This window comes from Xyrauchen texanus, chromosome 3, assembly GCF_025860055.1.
Source record: "Xyrauchen texanus isolate HMW12.3.18 chromosome 3, RBS_HiC_50CHRs, whole genome shotgun sequence".
Taxonomy (NCBI): Eukaryota; Metazoa; Chordata; class Actinopteri; order Cypriniformes; family Catostomidae; genus Xyrauchen; species Xyrauchen texanus.
In genome coordinates, this window is record NC_068278.1 from 42,637,939 (window position 1) to 42,659,711 (window position 21,773).

General features: G+C 36.9%; 1 protein-coding gene across 8 annotated transcripts in view; it reads left to right on the top strand.

Annotated features, from left to right (window-relative positions):
* LOC127624161 (splicing regulator ARVCF-like) overlaps positions 1-21,773 on the top strand; it is a 244,611-nt gene that overhangs the window by 169,609 nt on the left and 53,229 nt on the right. For 5 of the 8 annotated variants that reach the window (XM_052098852.1, XM_052098900.1, XM_052098877.1 and 2 more), the window contains 3 exons: positions 156-284; positions 3,345-3,961; positions 15,443-15,945. In XM_052098852.1, the coding sequence (XP_051954812.1) occupies positions 156-284; positions 3,345-3,961; positions 15,443-15,945 (1,249 nt within the window). The remainder of the gene's footprint in view (positions 1-155; positions 285-3,344; positions 3,962-15,442; positions 15,946-21,773) is intronic. The other 3 variants (XM_052098861.1, XM_052098886.1, XM_052098871.1) reach the window with 1 other exon arrangement.

A 21,773-nucleotide genomic window follows, 5' to 3' on the forward strand; every position in this document is an offset into this window, starting at 1 on the left:
TGTTCTTGACTGTTAACTAGGCTTCATGGGAAGCAGCCCTGCTTTTTAAACACTTTAACAGGCTTTCATTTTTCACTTTTACTGTTACAAGAGTTGACATTTCCATTATAACTGCTTTTCTCATGACTCCTCAACTTACATAACTTTCACTGTAGGTGACCAGAGTTGTTAAAACCATCACACGACGAACCTTCCAGCCGGTTATCCTGACTGAGTCCAAACCTTCTACTCCCATATCTACACCCATCCGTCCATCTACGCCAAAACCATCTGAAATTAAACCAGTAAAGAGTGCCTCTGTTTAATGGTTGATGTGTCACTAACTGTGTCTAAAACTCAAAGCTGCTGTGGCAGTGCTCTGTAAAAGTCAATACCATGGAGATCATAAAACCCTTATAGAACTGTAAAATCTGGCCATGACGCCTGCATGCACCTTTTCACAGGCGAACATTTGTAAACACAACTATTGCTACAGATAGACACCTTTCATTATAGAGCACAGTAGCCTTGGTGTTTAAGCTCAGTCTAAATATAAGTCTTGGTGCCACCTTTATTTTAAAGAGGCTGTAATTGTACCCTGTGTTTGCCACACAATGTTTGCCACACCATTAAACCAAAGGTTCACCCAAAAGTGAAAATAATTTCATAATTTACTCACCCTCAACTCGTTTCTTACCCATATGAAATACACGTTTTTTTCCTGGAAACACAAAAGGTGAAATTGTAAGGACTGTGTTGGTCAATTTTTCCATGCAGTTACAATGAATAGGGACTGAAGCTTGCAAGATTTAAAAAAGCACAGTAAAAATATCATAAAAGTGCTCCATATGGCTCACTATATTTGATAGTTTTGGAAAACTTGTTTGATACTTTCATAATGCTTTTGTGTACTTGTTAAACCTTGAAAGCTTCAGTCCCCATTCATTGTTGAGAAAAGAATGTTTGCCTTTTTAAATTCCTCCATGAGATATTTTTTAATTTTTCTGTTAACCAACACTTTTAAAGATGTGGTTTATTAATCACACACTCTGGAGGGCTCCTGTGGCTCGTAAAGGCCCTGCTGATGAACTGTGTCTGTTGTCCTCTCAGCTTGGCTTGGCTGGGTTAAAAGGCTCCCGTGGTTTGGAGACTGGTGATGTAGAACCATCCTTGTGGTGGGTTTGTACAGCCAGCAGAATAGAGTCCAGAGATGGAAAAAGTTTCATCAACAAGGGCTGCTGCTCAAACCATTGGGAGGTAGTGACAACCATTTGTTTGGCCTTAATTGAAATTAAACAAATTTACATTGATCAAGACATTCAATAGCAAGTTGTACACAAGAGGAGTAGGAAAGTTACATATTCGGTTGATATGGGTAATAAAATGTATACATAATGTATAATGTAGTTTTTCTCAGTGGAAGTAATATTCAGCAATTTAATAGAAAGACTTTGCTACCACTCACAACCATAACATTGGTGTCTGTGTTAACCTTCTACATTAATTTTTTACTTTACATTTGGGTGTTATGATTTATTGTTACATTTTAATGATGTTTGTTGAAATAAACTTTTGTTTGAATTAACCATCAAGTTAATCACTAATTCATGAGCTCTATACTCCAATGGTAAAACTGGTAAAAGTCAGACTAAGGTGTGTATTTTAAGTGTGTTTTATACCATTCTTTCCCCCTATAGAAAGAGAAGCCTCTCCTGAAATATTAAGCTCTGACAACTGGCCATGTGCCTTGTGTAAGGGCTTGCGCACAAATTCAAGCAGTCATGGTTCATATCCAATGACGATTATTTTTTATCAAGCTCATTAATGTCCAAGATTAATTTACAGCCATGGACAAAATATCCAATTAATTGCACTGCAGAATTCACTGGGCATCAAATTGGTTTCTGTATCAGCATTGAACCTTTAGGAGCAGAGGCACTCTGACAGGCAGGCATTTTGTGAAATAAGGAACTGGATTAGCACCCAGAGGGGAATAGTGATTTATTTAAGTTGACTCATAAAGACGTTGGTGCCTGGTGACAGACACAGAGAAATAGGACATCAGTCAGTTCATGTTGGACCATGTTATCAGTGGTTTTAGTCTTGCAGCAGTTTTTATCAAGATTGATTTACTATTGTAAAACTGCTCCCATTTAAGTGGTTATTTTTCCATTTTTAAGGTATCTGGAATTTAGAAGCATCTCAAAAGGGTGTATTTAAAAGTTAGACCCTCATATAGTAAAAAAAAAAAACTTTGTAAAATTTTAGCTATGTTTGGAATAGCAATACTATCATACTACTCAAACTATTTCTGCAGTATATTCTATGTACTGTATATTGTGCATAGTATGCACATTTTTGGTATTCATGGAATACCAGGATGACCTACAGCTGTCCATTTGACAAAACAAACTCTTGAGTTCGGAATTGCATACCATTCTTTTTTTGGCATATCTGGCATAAATAGTAATAGTACAGTAGTAGTATGCCATTCCAAACTCAGGCAGAGCATACTGCCCAGTATACTGTAAACCACAGTGCAATGTGCCTGACTTTACCTTCCATTTTCCATGTAATGAATGAACTAAGAGTAAAATCAACTGAGATTATAAAAAAAATACAAATATTCGTTGTTCGATTGGACTGCCAAAAGTTAAATTTTTTTGCACTAAAATGAGTTAAAACCATGAAATAAATGTATTTTTATGAGATGGTGAATAGACATTGCTGAATTAAATGTGTATTATTATGTGTACTATTTAAGAAAAAATTGTAAGCAGTAGACTATTATTCCATTCTAAATGCTTATATATAGCCTATTCATCAATCTATCATGTAGTATACAAAGTTTGTTGCTTCTTTGTACCATATGGAATTTTAAAAGATAAGGAGTACTTGTCCATCAGATAAACAGTTACAACTACAACAGAGAAGACTTTTTCCATTCCAGCTGTTTTATTACTGATGAACTCAAAGCATTTTAAGGGACTGAAAAAGATCAGTCATTTCACTGCAACTCTGCCAAACTCACAGCGTGACACCCCACTTCCCTGCTGATATTAGACCACTAAGTTAGTGTGCTGCATTTCACTCATAAATGCCTGTGGTTGTTTTGGCTGCTGTGATTTTAGCAATTTGACATAATGGCTGTATTTTGAATGGCTACTTATACAGTGTGTGTATATATATATATATATATATATATATATATATATATATATATATATATATGCCCTATATAAGGCATATAAAAGCAGAAAATTGCTCATTTTCAGTTTCACATTCACTGAAATGATTATGATGATGGTACCATCAAGACTTGTTCTCCTGCTGATGCCATGCTTATTTTTTCTCCATCATCTAAGGTGACTAAGATGGTCAAAACAGTGACAACACGGACAGTTCGACAGGTGCCACTGGGTCCAGATGGCCTCCCTGTTCCAGAAGGTTCATCTCCACTGGGGAGCTACACTGACTCCATTGATCGCCGCTACATGAAGAACGGTGAAGGCTTCATCACACCCCAGGCCACCTCCACCCTCACACGCTCCTTCAAAAATTACAGCGATTCCTACAATGACACTCCAGACAGCCAGTATCGCCATTACGGCCTTCACGATGGATACGGAGACATGCCTGACAACTACGGAAGCCTCCCTAGTGGAGTTAACTACAGGCCCTATCGGCCCTACATGCCTGGTGGATACCAGCCAGAGAACAGCTACACTCTTCCCATCCGCAAGTACGACTATGGGCATGTGGCCCAGCCACAGGTCCCTATGGGCAGTAGCACTGTGGATCTCAATCGTTCTCATCCTGAACGCTTTCAAGCAGAACCCTACGGCCTGGAGGATGACCGCCGCAGTCTCGGCCCTGATGATGAAGAGCCGTATGATCTAGAGCCTGATTATTCTACAGCTAACCGCCACACACTGACTGGACGTACCATTCGAGAGCCTCTACGCAACGGCCCTCGCGTAAGGTAAAACTGAACCTTGTGATTGATTTGGTTTATTTGCTTATGTATTGCTGCACTGGCTTTTGTACAATATAGAGAAGCACTGTTGATGATTGTAAGCAGCCTTGATGTGACTGCCTATTTAAGGTATTAAAATGGTCTGTCCCTTGAGAAGCACAAAGATGCTGGATCTTTTCTTTGCATAATGGAAGGTGCCAAGCAAGTGCAGCTTGCAATGTGTGGCAAGGTATTTGGAAGCGCAGCAAAAAATATTTCAGTCATTTTTGCACAGAATGGTGAAAAAGAAGAAAGAGACAATCTTTATGAGACAGTGGTTGGGCAGATGTGGGCTAAAGTTAGCTGGCACTTTGACTGTTAATACTGTAATATTGAAGTAAATATATATTATGTATGTGCAGCGCATTTCATTGAATTCATGATGCATTGTTGACACACACACTCATAGCATGCGTGAGGTATTTGATGCACGGGATGTGCCTGCTGTTTTCAGCTGTCAGAGCAGCACACAATATGTGAACGTTCCACATGAACAACATCTTAGATGTAGATGCTCGATTGTTCCATTCGCTTATAACATGCTTCGAGAACAACACCGGTGAAACATTTTACCATATTTAAAATCTGGTAAAACGCTGGACAAGGGTCTGTAATACATATTTGCACAAATATTTTTCAAGCACATGAATGAAAGCTCATTTTGATGAGATGAGTGACCTTTGCTACATCAAAAACCTTCAGGTCCATTTGCCAAAATAGATTTTTCCCCTTAAATTAAAGAGATAGTTAACCCAAAAATTAAAATTCTCTCATAATGTACTCACCCTTATGTCATCCCAGATGTGTTTGACTTTCTTTCTTCTGCTGAACACAAACTGAGATTTTTAGAAGAATATTTTGGCACTGTTGTTCCTCACAATGCAAGTGAATGGTGACCAAAACTTAGAATCTTAAAAAATCACAAAGTCAACATAAATTGAATAACTTAAACTGAATTTGTTAAACCCATATATTCTGAAACATTATGACAGGTGTGGGTGAGAAACAGATCCATATTTAAGTCCCATTTTTCTTTAACCAGCCCTGCCCAGTAGTTGGCGATATGCATGAAGAATGCAAATTGCCAAAAAAACAAAAGAAGAATGTAAAAGTGAAGTGGAGATTCATGGGAAAAAAGGACGTAAATATTGATCTGTTTCTCTCCCACACCCATCATATCACTTCTGAAGATATCGATTTTACCACTGGAGTCTTATGGATTACTTTTATGCTGCCTTTGTGATATTTGGAGATTCAAAATTCTGGTCACCACACACTTGCATTGTATGGACCTACAGAGCTGAGATATGAGGGTAAGTAAATGATGAGAGAATATTCATTTTGGGGTGAACTATTCCATTAAAGGACACAGAAAAAAATTTCTGATGTTCTAACCCCTAGCTTGCTCTTTGAATTGACAAGGGAAACTGAAAGGGCAAAGCAAATGACAGTTGACATAAAGCAGGTGCTTTTGTGTGTTAAAGATCTCCTCATTGGCAGATGGATTTATTAAACATTTCAGTATTTTGTTTTCTCCCGAAACAGCATATATTAAGAGGGAGGACAGGAGGAGTGATGTTTAAACAGAGTTACACTTTATCTTAAAACATATTTATCTTTGTATGCTTCCTCAGTCGATGTCATCGCATTCTTTGATACTTAATGTATTTGCAGTTGTTTTGATATGGAGTTGTTTTGATTTGCGGGAACATGAAAAGAAAGTATTGTTTCTTTTTAATTACACAAATGCACGCAATCAGTGACACATATAACTCTATTTTTGGCCACTTCCTGTTTTTCAGTCCGTTTACATATTTCTGTACACGTGAGCAAACATTACATGGGAATTAGCAATGATGTCACTTCTCTAGCTCTTAAATGTCAAAGTCTCACATTTTGCATTCATCATTAGCATTCCCATAATACAAACCACTCACAAACAATCTTGCTAATGAATGTGTATAACAAATATGTTAATTATTGCTTTGCAGCTTGGAAACCCACAATTATAAAACATAAAAATATTGCGATATTTAGCAAAGAAATGGTTTCCAGTGCCTTGTTTGCATGAATTTGAAAGCTACTATGTAGTTAATTTGTTACGTAGACTATCAGCCTTCCTGCTCTCTCTCTATCTCTCTCTCTATCTCTCTTTCTCTCTCTCTCTCTCTCTCTCTCTCTCTCTCTCTCTCTCTCTCTATATATATATATATATATATCTGTGGAGCTGTTGTTGTCAGGGTGATTAATAGTCTTTGGTGAACACTGCCAGACAAAAAGGGCGTCTCGGCTCCAGCCATATCTCTAATGGTTCATCTCTCCTTGGCTGATCCTCCCTGCACCTGCCACTAATGCCACTGCAGTACATCCATAATGTCGTCATGAAGACATCCCCCTGGAGACCACCTGAAACCACTCCTCCTACATCCTTATGCTGAAATGGCAGTTTATAGGCCTACAGAGTAAAACATGACATCCCATCCTCTATATTTTATATGGATGTTTGGTCATGGGACTAAAAACTGAAGAACTTTATTTTATTTGGACAAAAATATGGTACCATGGCAATACCATATTTCTTGACATTTCTACCAAGGTGCATTTAAGGTACATTGATATATCATGTAAATACCATTTTTAGTATATGGTATAGCTCAGAGTTTGTCGACCCTACATTAGGACACCCCACCCCACTTTCAGCCAACCTGGGCCCACAGAATAAAATGTTTTCTTAGTATCCCCTCAAAATAACTTTCTTTAAGAATATTAAAGGAATGAAAAGTATAGCTACAAAACGAAAACATTATACATATTTACATGATTAAATAAGGGATTCTCTGAAATTCATGCCTCCTCCTATAAAGAATTTCACACTGAAATCATGTAAACACATGTAATATTTACGTCTTATGGCTATACTTTTGAAAATGTATATTTCAATGTTTATTGACTGGTACCATTAACTTGCGTTGTAAGTGCCTTATCTTTATTTTAAAAAAAACGAAGGACAATTTTCTTTTCTTTTTTTGGTGACAATCAACATTATGCCACAAATGCTGTAGATCGAGCTTAATTTGTATTGAAACCAGACAATTTATTTAACTTACATTGCTACATTATAAAGTATAATGCTCAATAGATCATATTACAGATAGTTGAAAATTAGAAATTAATAAATGGTTTGAAATGTTATGAAAAAATTGTTTATACTGTATATGGACCCCAGCCCCACCTGGAATACCTACTAGGACTCCATGGACCCCTATTTCAAACCTTAGGTATAGATAAAAGTACCACAGTAATTCCATTATATACCATCACTGTACCATGGAACTGCCACATTACTTTTTGTAAAGGGCCTAAAAATTGAAATTAGAAAAACAGTATTCAAAATAAAACAAAGAACAGTTGTGATGAAACAACTTTTATCAGGTGCAGATTTGTCAAATGAATCAATATAAATTTGTGCCTGTTCTACTTTTCACTTGTTTTCAGAAGCGATCTAGTGAATCCACATGCATGCTTAATTGTTGCTTGTTTCCTCAATACTATGATTCTCTTCGAATGAAGACTTTTACAAAACTGCTTATATTTTATTCTTCTTTTGACCTCTTCTGAAGCATTGTCATTTATTCAAAAAATCTAGAACTAAATAATTCAGAGAAAGAAAATTACTGGAGGGCAAATAATTGATGCAGCGATGGTTGTATTACCATGTGTTTTCTGTCGGCAACAAACACGTTGTTTTTTGAATGTGTATAAGATTTGGTTCCACCCTTATTGAGGCATAGAAGATGCTGTAATCATCATCTGAGCATCATGTCTAGTCGTTGTGCTTTTCTTGTGTTATGAATACACACGCACACTCAATGATGCCAATTTAAATGCAAATCTTGACATTACCATCGCTCAGTCCGCAGGGTTTAGCATGCATCTAAACTGTCGAAATAATTTCAACTTGCAAAGCCTTCATTGTGTGAGCATGTGTGTGTGTTTGAGAGAGAGAAAGAGAAAAGTAAAGAGACTTAACTACTTATACAATGATAATGCTAATGATGAATATTTTCTTAGACATCCATGATCGCTCCAGTGATCTTTTCTTCTGGTCATATGCATTTTCCATCTGCACCTGACATCATCACAGCATCTCTAGTTCTATCACAAACTCTGATCTTTAGCTGTATGTAAATTCCCATGAAATGATTTGACAAGCACTGTTTGAAACAGGAAGAAAGGGTGGTACTATTATTTTAAACAGCCCATTGGTTTCAGTTGCATCCTCTGGTTTGGCAGTTATGTGCCAGCAGCAGAAAACTCCATATGTACTATTTTAATTACTGTTCTTAATCAACTGGTGCCTGGTGAGTCTGGTTTTGTGACTGCATTGAGGCTACGCTCTGTTTGCTGGTGTATAAATTAGGCATTTAAGGAATACCTATGGGATCAATTCCATGCCACATATATTTGCAAAAATATAAAGTATTGCAAAATAAAATAAAGTTTTGCAAAACAAAAAAAGTATTGAGCAAACAAAAAAAAAAATGTAAAACAAAAATTAAGTATCACAAACGTAAAATAAAGTATCGAGAGAAAAAAAGAAAGTTTTGCTAACAAAAATAAAGAATTGCAAAATATAAATAAAATATAGCAAATATCAAGATGTAATTAATTGCAAAAATCAATGACTGTTGTAAAATAATCTAAAGATCGTTTATCCTTTTTTATCTCTGCAACAGATTTTTAGGCAGCAATGATTTTGCCACACATCTTTTTCTTTGCAATGCCTACTAATTATTTTGCAATGCTCCTTTTAATCTGCATTTCCATCACGTGTGAGCTCGTGATACCGTTTTGCCTTTGCGCTTCACTTTTCTCTGCGTTTCACTTTATGGCACTGTTTTGACGTGGGGGTGGAGTCAGGGGATTGGGGCATGTACAACGGGCTCAGTGATGCCTCTCTGGAAGTTACGTCATTAGCTTGAGACACGGATCAAACATCATGGCTGAGCACAGGCATGCAGGTGGATCTGGCATGTAGGGCCGTAGGGCCTGTAGTTAACTCCACTAGGGAGGCTTCCGTAGTTGTCAGGCATGTCTCCGTATCCATCGTGAAGGCCGTAATGGCGATACTGGCTGTCTGGAGTGTCATTGTAGGAATCGCTGTAATTTTTGAAGGAGCGTGTGAGGGTGGAGGTGGCCTGGGGTGTGATGAAGCCTTCACCGTTCTTCATGTAGCGGCGATCAATGGAGTCAGTGTAGCTCCCCAGTGGAGATGAACCTTCTGGAACAGGGAGGCCATCTGGACCCAGTGGCACCTGTCGAACTGTCCGTGTTGTCACTGTTTTGACCATCTTAGTCACCTTTGCACAATTAACATTATAAGTGATGTTCTTTTTATTGTTTGTAGATCGTTTCCTGGGATGCTTATTTGTTACGATCGTTTAACTTTTTATTTGTAATCTATTTATTGTCTCCTTTAACAGTGATAAAATAACATCTATTTATATATTTTTAAATATGGAGTTTACATTTTTTTAGAAGACAACATACTATGGTATAGACAATTATAATCTATAAAGTAAACATAAGAATCAATCAATAGTCCAATCAATTGAGAGAGAATAAACTGCGGATGCTGGCTATGTTAGCGAGTATGGCTAATAAATCCACCGCTTTAACTGATCTCTAACTTCTTTATCTGAAGCAAACGCTGTTAAAGCACATTTAATGCTAATTAAATAAAAGGAAACAATTTTTTTTTATTGAACACCAAGAACAGAACAAAAAACAGAATGTACATCTACAATGGCATTGGTAAGTACAGGTAAATGAGTATTAAGCAAGGCACATATCAGTTAAAATAAAATAAATAAATTAAATGTATAAAATAAAAAATACAAATACAGAGGGGTCTCTTTATTCCTCTTTTAAGAGCTCAAGGTCTCTTATTATTCCAGCCAATTTCTGGGCCTTTTTACTTTACATACATTCCAACGCTGGAAAGAAATTACAAATCAATTCTCTTTTAAATACAGAAAAATAAGGTTTCGTCTTCATACATTTGGACTTATGAATGAAAAATGTGCCCAGTATCAACATTACATTAATAAGAAATTCATTTCTTTTCTCGTCCAACAGCATTCCAAACATAACATGTTTCCTAGCAAAAGTGGGCAGTGAGTGAATCTTTGATTCCAACCAATAAGACATATTTTCCAAAAAAGTATTTGAAGAAAAACGAAAAAAAAAGATGATCAGAACGTCTCTGTCAATTTGACAAAAAGTACAGGCATTTTCTTCAAAATTATACCGTTGTCTTAAAAATTCACTTGACGGGTATACCCCATTGAATATTTTAAAATGAGTTTCCTTAAACAATCAACTTTATATACCTGAGATCCACCTGCACGCCTGTGCTCAGCCATGATGTTTGATCCGTGTCTCAAGCTAATGACGTAACTTCCAGAGAGGCATCACTGAGCCCGTTGTACACGCCCCAATCCCCTGACTCCACCCCCACGTCAAAACAGTGCCATAAAGTGAAACGCAGAGAAAAGTGAAGCGCAAAGGCAAAACGGTATCACGAGCTCACACGTGATGGAAATGCAGATTAAAAGGAGCGTTGCAAAGAAAAAGATGTGTGGCAAAATCATTGCTGCCTAAAAATCTGTTGCAGAGATAAAAAAGGATAAAAGATCTTTAGATTATTTTACAACAGTCATTGATTTTTGCAGTTAATTACATCTTGGTTTTTGCTATATTTTATTTATATTTTGCAATTCTTTATTTTTGTTTGCAAAACTTTCTTTTTTTCTCTCGATACTTTATTTTACGTTTGTGATACTTAATTTCTGTTTTAAATTTTTTTTTTTTGTTTGCTCAATACTTTTTTTGTTTTGCAAAACTTTATTTTATTTTGCAATACTTTATATTTTTGCAAATATATGTGGCATGGAATTGATTCTATAAATACCATTTAGTGGTAAGACTAAAGACCAAGCTTTTTAATCTTAAGAAAGTCTAAGATTAGTAGTAGTGTGAAAAAGGATTTCAAAGAAGATGCTGCCTCAGAATAATTTTTAGTCCAAAGCTTGGCTACATTTGGATGGAAGATTCATCTAGTTTTCATTCGAACCGCAGAAGTGTCTGGCTCATAGCTGTCATGGAGCTGTTAAAGACTTTAGAAAGGTGTTTTGGGGGTGTGAATAATCAGATGAGATGACTTTTGGCCTCTATTAACAGCAATAAAGTATGGAAGAAATTGAACTGTCTAACTCTGCCAATAACTGTCTAAGCGAGCAAGATACTAACTCTGTAAATATTATTTATACATGGTCACACACACATTCAAACATGAGTTATATTTGCTGAGCTTGGATTTCCTTATATTAGTTGCTTAGGTTAATTATTTGCATCAGCATGAGACTTGGTGGGAAGAGTTCTGAACTGTTTAATTAAGAAGAAGTAATGTAGCCGAGTGCCAGCCATATTAATGTTGCTCTCCAGGTGGTACCCTGCCAACAGGTCTGGCATTGGTTCCCATTTAGACATTAAATCAGTTAATGATCATTTAATCATTCTGACTGATGGGCACTTGGATGGCAGTTAACTACTAAGCCTTTCTAAAGCAGTAAAATTTTTCAAAATTTGGTCAGGAACAAGTCACTTCATTTATATGAAATTTGTTTGTATGTTACAATAGTAAAACAAATGGTGACGGTAATAAATGGTGACCAGGGCCAGATGTTTTTGGAGTGATTATCGAGGTTAATGGATATTACACTAATTTATTTATTTATTTATAAGTAGCATTTTATTTTATGATGGAAAAGGGAAAGAATTTTTGCATTATATGACTAAACGTATAGAAGATATGACTGTCCAAAATTAGAAAAAGTTATACGTAATATTCTGAGTTTTTCGTCCGTATGTGCTTCTTTTCAGTTGTTTTTCTATGTAAACATGCACTTCACAGACAACTTTGACCGTTAAGGTAGGTGTTACATACATTTGATATGATTTGACATACTGTGTAATTAGGCATTTCATTGCCTTTTACACGTGGTCTATGGTCTACCTTTGTGTCTTGGACTTTGTATAGGTCTTTTAATGTAGGTGTCTGACAACATGTTATGCACCTGTTTTTTCTTCCAGTGCATTGCTTAAGTGTGCTTAACACTCACTGTTTCCTCTGAGACCAATCAGATGATTTGTTCCTCTTGTACCATCATGGAGTTAATGTCCCATTTCACAGCAATATCATCAAACCTCAGAGTCTTTACAATGTCAGATGTATGTGCATACACTGCCAAATAACAGCTTGCTGAGATTTCCTCACTCTGTAATGTGCTCCCAAACCACCTCCAAAGTTGCGGTGCATCATTATCATAAAACTCTCATTAAAAGTGCACCCCTCATAAATGGCCAACATTCTCAGCTGTGGCCCATTTTGTGAAGCCATACATCAAAGATGTTCACTTCATACAGTTATCTAACCTGCATAAACATAACTTTAAAGATGTTCTATAAATTCTCCTTGGATTCCAGAATGCATTTAGATTATAGTGGGGCCTCCGTGTTTGCTGCCACTGTTCCTTGTGCTTTGGATTTCTAGTACACATATTTTTTTCCCGCATAGAGCTTGAAAATTAGCTGTAAATGGAGAGCGAGAGAAAGAGTGAAGGCCTTATGATGACACACAGGGTCAGTATTTCTATGCCAATTTAATAGTAACAGCACAGGGACATCTCTGTTGTGGTCACACTGATAATGAAGCATGCCGAGACTCCTGTCTGAGCTTGATTTAACCGCTCTGACAGACATGGCACAGCAGCAGACGGAATTCTCAAAGGGAGAACTGGGCTCATGAGAGCCTCCATATCACTGATCGGAAATAAGATACCAAACAAGAATGAGGCCGAAAAGTTAAAACACAACTTTAAAGAAAATAAATGTTTTTGGTGCTTGCTTGTGCTTAAGTCACCACCTGTTTGCTAGGGTGTTGCTATGAGGTTGCTTAGCCATTTTGGGTTGTTTCTAGGTAGTTGCTTTCTGACTCAAGAGGCCACCCTAAGACGGTAACATTGGCTACATTTACATGCACCCTCAAACTGCGATTATAATGTGATTAAGGCAATACTGTGATTAAACTGAAGCTCATGTAAACAGATTATGATATTCGATTATGCTTATAATCAGAGAAATGATAATCACAATAAGATATATAAAGCATATATCTCACCAAAGTGCAACTGTGTCTCCAATACAAAAGTCCATACATAGTCCACTCTGACCAAAGTGCACCTGCAGATGGATCATGTTCCACTAAAGCACAGGTTCAAAAACATCGTGAAAAAGAAGAAGCTGCACTTCATGCCATATCTTCATGTAAAACAGCAGTTCCATGCACCATTTTCCAGCAGTGGTGCTCCCCCATCTACAGCCCCGCCACGGCAAAAGAAAACATATTTTACTGAGTTGTGAATGTCCGTTTGCAATCTGAATTGAATGTTGGCAAGATAAAAAGACTGTATGTTGCAAAATAATGGGAAGGAAACATGTCTTTGAAATTAGTTTATGCTCGTCGGTGAAACACAACAACATCCATCACGTGTATTTCAATTCACACACAAATTACTCATATGAATCTATTATTTTTAGTGAATCATAACAGACAGAGCTTCCAGTGTAGTCCGACAAACAAATGACTCTTATGAACTGATTCTTTTTAGTGAATCAAAACAGACATCCAGTGTAGTCAAAAATGACTCTTATGAAGTTATTTTATAATAAATCGTTCAAAAAGACACTGACTGACTAGTTTTTTTTATGCCAAGCTGTATTTAAAGAGACATATTTGCAACAAGTTGTTTTTTGTACTTTTCCCTCTGTACTGCCAGAAATGTTGAATTCTTTCCATTGTGTTTAATTGTTGTTGGGCTCCATTCTATGACGTTTGTTCTCCGGTCTGTTCACGCACATGCACACTCCTGAACAACCTTTTAGAACGCTGCTTATTTGTTTTCATGGCCACATTAAGCCGCGTTCCACTATATTTTATTATATTTTTCATTAAATTTTGTTTTCATTATTAAAATAGATCTAGTGATAGATTTATATTGGCAAAATTCACAATAGCAAAGTTCAGTACATAACAGAAATCAAAATGTTTAAACCTGAAGGATGTAACTTTTTACTCTTAAAATACTTTCTTCTGTCCCAACTTGAAATGCAGAGACAAATATGAATAAGCCATAAAGAGGTTAATTTTTTCAGAAACTGTAAAAACTGTCTTTGTGGTGCTATAAAAATCCCTGTTTGTTTTGGGAGACCCTCTATGACCCACCCCAACAACATTTCTTGAGCAATGGTGTGAGTTGGGGTTGGGACTATCTGACTGTTTTAACAACAGCAGACAAGGGGCTTATTCGGAAACCTGTTTTGAAAACATTGTTTATTTTTGAAATTACGTTCAGTGGCGCAAGTGGCGCAGAAATTACATACTTGAGCTTTAAGTTTGATAGACATAAAAATACATGAACAATTTCAGCTTTTGTAAGATTTTGTGAAAACACAGCACTGGCCTGATAGGGCAAGTGGCAGTTCCGTCAACTAGCTGTGAAACTCGCTCACACTGGCCCGGGTCTGCAGGCCATACTTTTTGTTGAGCCCTGACCAGTGCATAGATTGTTTTTCTAAAAAACAAGAGAAGACCAGAAAGTTCTTGGTGGAACTCCTAAGGCACCAGAGGGTAAAACCCTTTTATTTCTGTTAGGAAGAGTGAGATCACAGAGATTGATTGTTGGAATGTTACTGAACACCATGCTTGCATGTAACTAGTGAAGGAACACTCAGAAAAGTCCAGGGATGGGTGTTTTACTGTGCTGTCCTGCATCCTTTATTGAAAGGAGCTGATTTTCTGCAGATTTTTTGATGCTATGGTTATTAACTGAAATAAGCCCTTTTCTCTCTGTCTGTAATCTCTAGCTCTATCTTTTTCAATCTCTTTGTCACGTATCCTTCATTGTTCGCTCTCATCTTATTTTCCCTTGAGCATCTTTTCATTAATGCAGGAACTTTAGAACTATTCATCTTGTTGAATCTTGAAACATTTCCTAACTTAAACATCATTCACTCTTTACTGCAATATGCCTGGTGTTAAATGATGTCATCTTTTATGCACCCTCATGTTGTTCCAAGCCCATATGACATTCAATCTGGAAAAGTGGTAGAATATTAGTCTCAGTCAACATTTACTGCAACTACATCCTTCAAAATTTCTCTTGTGTTCCACAGAGGAAAAAAATTAATGTGTTTGGAACAAGAGTGAGTAAATGACTACAACATTTTAATTTAATTGGGTGAACTCTAGCCTTTTATCCTTTTTGCTGGATGACAATTTACTGTAAGGACTTGACTAAAATCTCTCCCTGTGTGTATTTGTTACAGAGGCTACGAGGACCAAATAGAGGCTGAATTAATTGATGAAAGACACCCCTACATCCATGGCATGTTCCCAGCTCCCCTTGCCCAACCTGAGAGGGGCAGCATGGCTAGTCTCGACCGCATGGGTGGCCGTCGCTCCCCCTCGATAGACAGTATCCGCAAAGACCCTCGCTGGAGGGACCCTGACCTGCCCGAGGTCATTGCCATGCTAGGTCACCCCATTGATCCCGTCAAGTCTAATGCAGCCGCCTACCTGCAGCACCTCTGCTATGAGAATGACAAAATAAAGAATGACGTGAGGCAGCTGAAGGGGATTCCAGTGCTGGTAGGGTTGTTGGATCACCCTAAAGCTGAAGTCCATCGTAAGGCCTGCGGAGCTCTGAGGAACATCTCCTATGGCAAGGACCATGATAACAAGGTGGCTATCAAGAACTGTGATGGGATTCCTGCTCTCATTCGTTTGCTGAGGAAAACCAACGACATGGAAGTTCGTGAACTTATCACAGGTATGATATGTTACTTTTCTCCAGCTGCTCCATCTCATAATAGAATACAGTGTTAAGCCAATTAACATGAAAATATATTGGATAACAGTTAAAATTTGAAGAATAGGTCATTGACAAAACCCATATTGATCAACCACTAATGGAATGTTGGGAGGAACATTTTGGAGAGAATGTTTAGGTAGTTATTAGAGGTGAGACCTGGCAATACGATTGTATATCAGGATCACAATGTGATAATATTGCGGCTCTTTATGTACTATTTAGTGTATAGTTATTGAAAACTGTTACACTAATGCAGTAAGTTACAGTAAGGTTTGATTCCTCTGAATGGTGGTTCTTGTTCCGAAAAACATATTGCTTCTTTGTTTAAGAATATGGATACAGTATTGTGAGGATATGAAGATATCACAATACTCTGAAATACAAATCCTCCCCCCATTGTGGTTACTGCCCAAGTCGAAATTCAGTTTCAAATTCATCAGGCTTTCCCCCAAAATGAAATTCAATAAATCTTTTTTAACTTGTTCATCTTGCATCATTCATTAATTTGTATTATTATTGTTTAATCTAGTCATGCTTGGGAGGCATTATGCTAATACTAGCCATAGGCCTCATGCCAAGTTTTGCACGTTTCAATACCAGATGTGGTGGGACTGACTGAATCCAGGTCAATGTTTCAGATGGCCTGGTAAGTAGGGATGTACCAGTGTTGTTGACTAATTGACTAGTCTTCTTCGATTAGTGGGTTCGACTACTAACAGTAATATTTTTAGTGGAGTGGTTTTAATGTGAGATGCAATTCCCAAATTAATTGAGAGATGCAACTTCTTAGAGAGCATTTTTGAGCGATAATAGCTTGCTGTGCTTAATAGGGATTAAAAGTCAGTACAGTAAACCCCTCTGATTAAAGTTTAGTCTTTTTATGGGCTGTTGTTTCATCAAAGTGCCCCATCAACAATTCATTTCAAGACGATCAATGTCAGATGATACATCCTCTGCTGTGATTAATGTTCCTGTATTTGTGATTCTGTCTGACACTGCTTGAAAAGTAGTGAAAAGTTTGAACTGCTTGATGTCGTGAACTAGATGTGTACCAGCAATATTATTTTGTGCACAAATAGTTTAATGCGCAGCAAGGATCGCCCTGAAGCACTCTGGTTACAATGAAGTGCATCCTTCTGTGTTCAGTATGGGCATAAGCGGTTATATGTTACTCTGTATTGGAGACTTTCGTATTTCTTACTTTGATAGTTTTGTGTTGTAAGATGTTATAGTTATTTAGCCTATGTATTTATTGAATATCTGTTAGTTACCATTTTGAAGTGCTGCACTTAGCATCTGTGTATCCCTCTAAAAGGCATCTGATCGGTGTCACGTGAACATACCGAAGCCTAATTAAACATTATTATTCTTAACAATGACTATTCGACTAGTCATTCAAACACCCGACTGACTAGTCGATTTTCTATAATTGGTGGTATTGCACATACCTAGTAACAAGAAAGGGACAGGACGTAACTGTGTGCAAAGTCCTGTTTACCTGGATCATACTCCACACACAGCATCACATTGGTAACATATAACCAGAAGTTCATCCATCAACAGTCCCACTGCATAATGTTCAGCATTTTACACACAACGTTTTATACAGAATAATTACTGTTAGTGCTTCACAACAATGCAAGCTTCACTTCTGCAAAAACCCAATGGAATTACTGGCCCTATTCACCTTATGCGCTAGAGATACTAGCATGCAGCCATATGAAAATGTTGTCTTTGATCTTCCAGTCTAGCGCATTCTATATAGATTCTATGGTGTTGATGTCTAAGTGTAATAAGCAAGTGAAGTGGATTTACGGGTTGTATAGTTGCCAAAAGTTATCATGTGTATTTTAAAGTGTTCAGGGGTTGTAATAACAACTGGAAGCAGAGCAGGGAGATTTTAAAACAAGAGTACTTGATTCATAAATACACAAGATCCTTCCTTCACACTGTGGATGTACTGATATGCCTTCAAGAGACAACTCCAAGAAGATAACACAAGTCATTAAAAATATCTCTGTAGGACACCTCTGGAAAAACTTCACATGTCATTCAACCATCGCTCTGTTCTTCAGGAGATCAGATTCTTTGAGTGTTAAAACGGGACGAGGGAAGGAGTGCTACTATCTTTCTTCTTCTCCAAACTTACTTCAAATGTACTTCTCTGTCAGCTCGAATGAATGTAACACATCATAAGAAAGTGTTTCACCGCTGTTCAAATGCACTTTGGATCGCATCATTTATATGTATAAAATGTTTTCCATCTGAAAGGACTAAATATTAAATGAAACAAATGACAAAAAAATGCAAAGTAATCTCTTCAGTAATCAAAATACTTTTTGTATAAAATTATTTAAATTGTAACTGTAGTGGAATACAATTACTAATATTTTGTATTTTAAATAAGTAATTATATGTATTCCGTTACTTACCAACCCTGCCCACATGTAATCCATTTTGATTGACTCTTCTTAGTAGCTTCAATACAAACAGGAAGTTAGATGACAAAATCTGAAAGTGGAGTGCTGAAAAGGGGCGGAGCTGAATAAGGTGATAGACTTCAACATTTCTGTTTGTTATTACAAAATGAAGGATATGTCAAATTTCTTGTCTGTGGTAATTAACAGCAAGCCACAGATGCTGTCAATAGAGCACAACTTATTTTAAACATGGAACATACTTTTATTTGGTTTGGTGAATTCATCTACTGAAAGACAACTTTTTTCTTGTAATGACATTGATGGTTTTCCAGACGCTTTTTTCACAGACCACAGAGAAAATAAATTCTGGTGTGTGAAAATACCTTTGTTAATCTTGTGTGAGACAACTAAGTGACGTATAACCAGTGGTCAATTTGTAACAAAAGGGGGATGGTGTTTTTTTGGTCTAATTCTTCCAAGTCATTGACAAATAAGGTTGTCCAAGTTATTAAAATGAGAAATCTTTTAAAAAATCTCGTTAAAAACAATTGTGTGAAGTTTTCAGAAATGTAATCTTTGTGTCCAGTTTGGTTTCATACATTTTTAAAAAACCTTTATAGCATTTTCTACAAAAATATTTAAAACTTTTACATTTCCATGTGGTGTAACCATCAAGTAAAAAGTATTATAATCCTGTCTTGGCACATTGAATACATGAGAGCATAAACTTCATCATTAATTCCAAAAAAGTTTTCAAATACCTTTTTCAAGGTAATTTTTTTGTGTGTGAGTGTATAAATATTATATTTTTTTAAGTAAACAATATAACTTTTTCTCAGTGTTACACCACATAACTTGAAAAAAATTTGCCTTTTTATAAAAATGGCAATTTTAATAAAAACTTCAAGCTCAGTTTTGATGGTCTAAAGGTGTCCACTCTGTTTTATGGTTTTAATGGTCAATGTAAATAAAAAAATAGCTACATGTTGGTTACACCATGACTTTGATTTGGTGGACAAAAGCATTTTTAAAAGCATTGAAAAGAATTCATGTTATGATCATGAAAAAGGTTTGATCTCTAGATCGTTTGCCCACTGTCACATACACACGTTTTTTAGTTTTTTTACTCCAATAACCTAATAGAAGTTTGGGCTGTTTCTATGAAGGATGCTTAAACAGTGGTGTAAAAAAAGTTGTTCTACACACAAAATTGTTTTATGGGCGAAACCATGGGTTAAAAACATGTACATGTTTTATCTATACACTTGTCATAGCAATATCTTATATTCTGTTCTCTTTTTTCAAAAGAAAGACAAAAGGCCATCTTTGAAAGTGCGTGAAACTTTTAAAAACTTGCTTTAGCTTTAGTACATAACTTTAATGTGAACACATGGAAGGACAAATCAACCCAGAAAACAGAAAACTGCCATCTTTTCGCAGTGGAGCGAGAGCTTGTGTGCTTATGGTTGCCAGATTGTTTGACTAAAGCGTCATCCAAACTGTACAAGTGTCAAGATCTGATTGGGGGATTTCACATATAGAAATCTGGCAACCTTACACATGTCAATCTAATTCTGACTGGGGAAATTTCCCTTATTTAAAGTCTGTTATTTATCAAATGTAAAAAAATATATATTTTACTTGCATGATTAGTTCTAAGTAATACATGACTAAAGGAGATGGGAAGGGGGTATGGTGATTTTACAAGGGGGATGCTTTTTGGTATTTCTTGCAACAAAGGGAATGCCATCCCCACGCATCCCTCCTCAATTCGAGCCCTGCGTACCTTAGCCTTTGCAGCACAATGTTGCTTTCAGTCTCTGCTAAAAATAGCTCTACTACTATAAGAAGGAGGGAGTATAGTCTGCCAGTTCCAAACCAAGCCCTCAACAGCCATATGGTTTATCTGCAAGTCCACTATGAAAACATGGACCTCACATTAGTCAGTTGTATTTCAGCAGCCTGGAAAACCAAGTATGTTTATCTACAATTAAAAATAATTGCAGGGTTTTAAAAATAGGCAGCTCACCATTACTTTCTTGGAGGCACTCCATGTTTGGTACCATCGAATTGTCTGCAGTCCATTTCCACCCTGTTCAACCCTAGCATGCCTGAACCTTTTTGTGTGGATGTTGCCATCTCGTTTTGCTTTCGTTTCATAATTTATTCAACTGCAGAATTTTTTTCATGAATTTTTCCTTTTGTTAGCATTATTTTTAATTAAACTGCCAGTTTTATTTGGTGACCCTATGTTACGTGTGCTTGGCATATTTAGCAGTTCATCTTAATGCATTTATATCAAGGTGCTCAAGACTGATACAATTTCAAAACATTATAATTAACTTTTCAGGGCTCCTTATCTTGAATGTCAAGTCTTTTGAACTAATTTATCATTTAAAGTGGCTACAGCATTGTTTATTGCATTACCATGACCCCCTCCTTTTTATTCTGCAGTCTGACTTTCTTTATTGTACCTCTGGATTTTCAGTATGTCCCCCTTGCATTTTCTACTTTTGTGTCCTTTTTGTGCTCTGGTCTCAGGCAAGTAAGTATCTAACAAAATGGAAAGCATGGTAGCTCTCATAGAAAAGAACGGATCAAGCTATTTAAAGAATACTGTTTGACTCTGGCTCTAGATTTGCAATGGGAAGGGGAGCAGCCCTACTCTAGCTGAGGCCAAAGAGGAAGGGGTCAGAGATGGGCGGTATAGGAGCTTCTCTAGTGTGATGTGATGCTGTATTGCTGTTGATCCCAAGTGGTCAAAGTTTGGCTGGTTAGCATGGCCCAGTCAACCCCTGCTGGTAGGTGGTTTAACTAACTAACCATTCTGGGGTAAAAAGCAGAATTCTTTATTGAGGTAAATTTTTATTTAGCGTCAAAATATTTATTTTTGTAGATGTTTTTCAATTGACCAATTGCTTTTTGGTGGGCTCTTAGCACAGACTTTCCCATGTCTGCTGCCTTTGACATCATAGCTTATGCACTGGCAGGATAGTCGCTAGAGAAGGGCTTGGCATTTCTATTTGATGGCACTTTCTTGTGGTGCCATCAGCCGATCAGTGCTGTGATGACAAAACATTTCTGTACCTCCAGAGTTATTAGTTTCATGGCATTTATGGCTCAGGTGTTTGGCTCTAAAATACTGTATGTGGAACTGAGTGCCCAAGAGCAAAGATGGTAGCATCTAGGTCACGTACTTCCAGCTGCATCCACACAATACATTCAGAATGGTTCCTTTTCCATGTACTGTCCTGAATGCTATCCTCATATTACCTGATGATATTTGAACAATTGCATTTAAGCAAGATAGAAAAAAGCCACGAAACGTTGCTTACACATTGACCTTTGTTCAGAACCTCAAAGTCC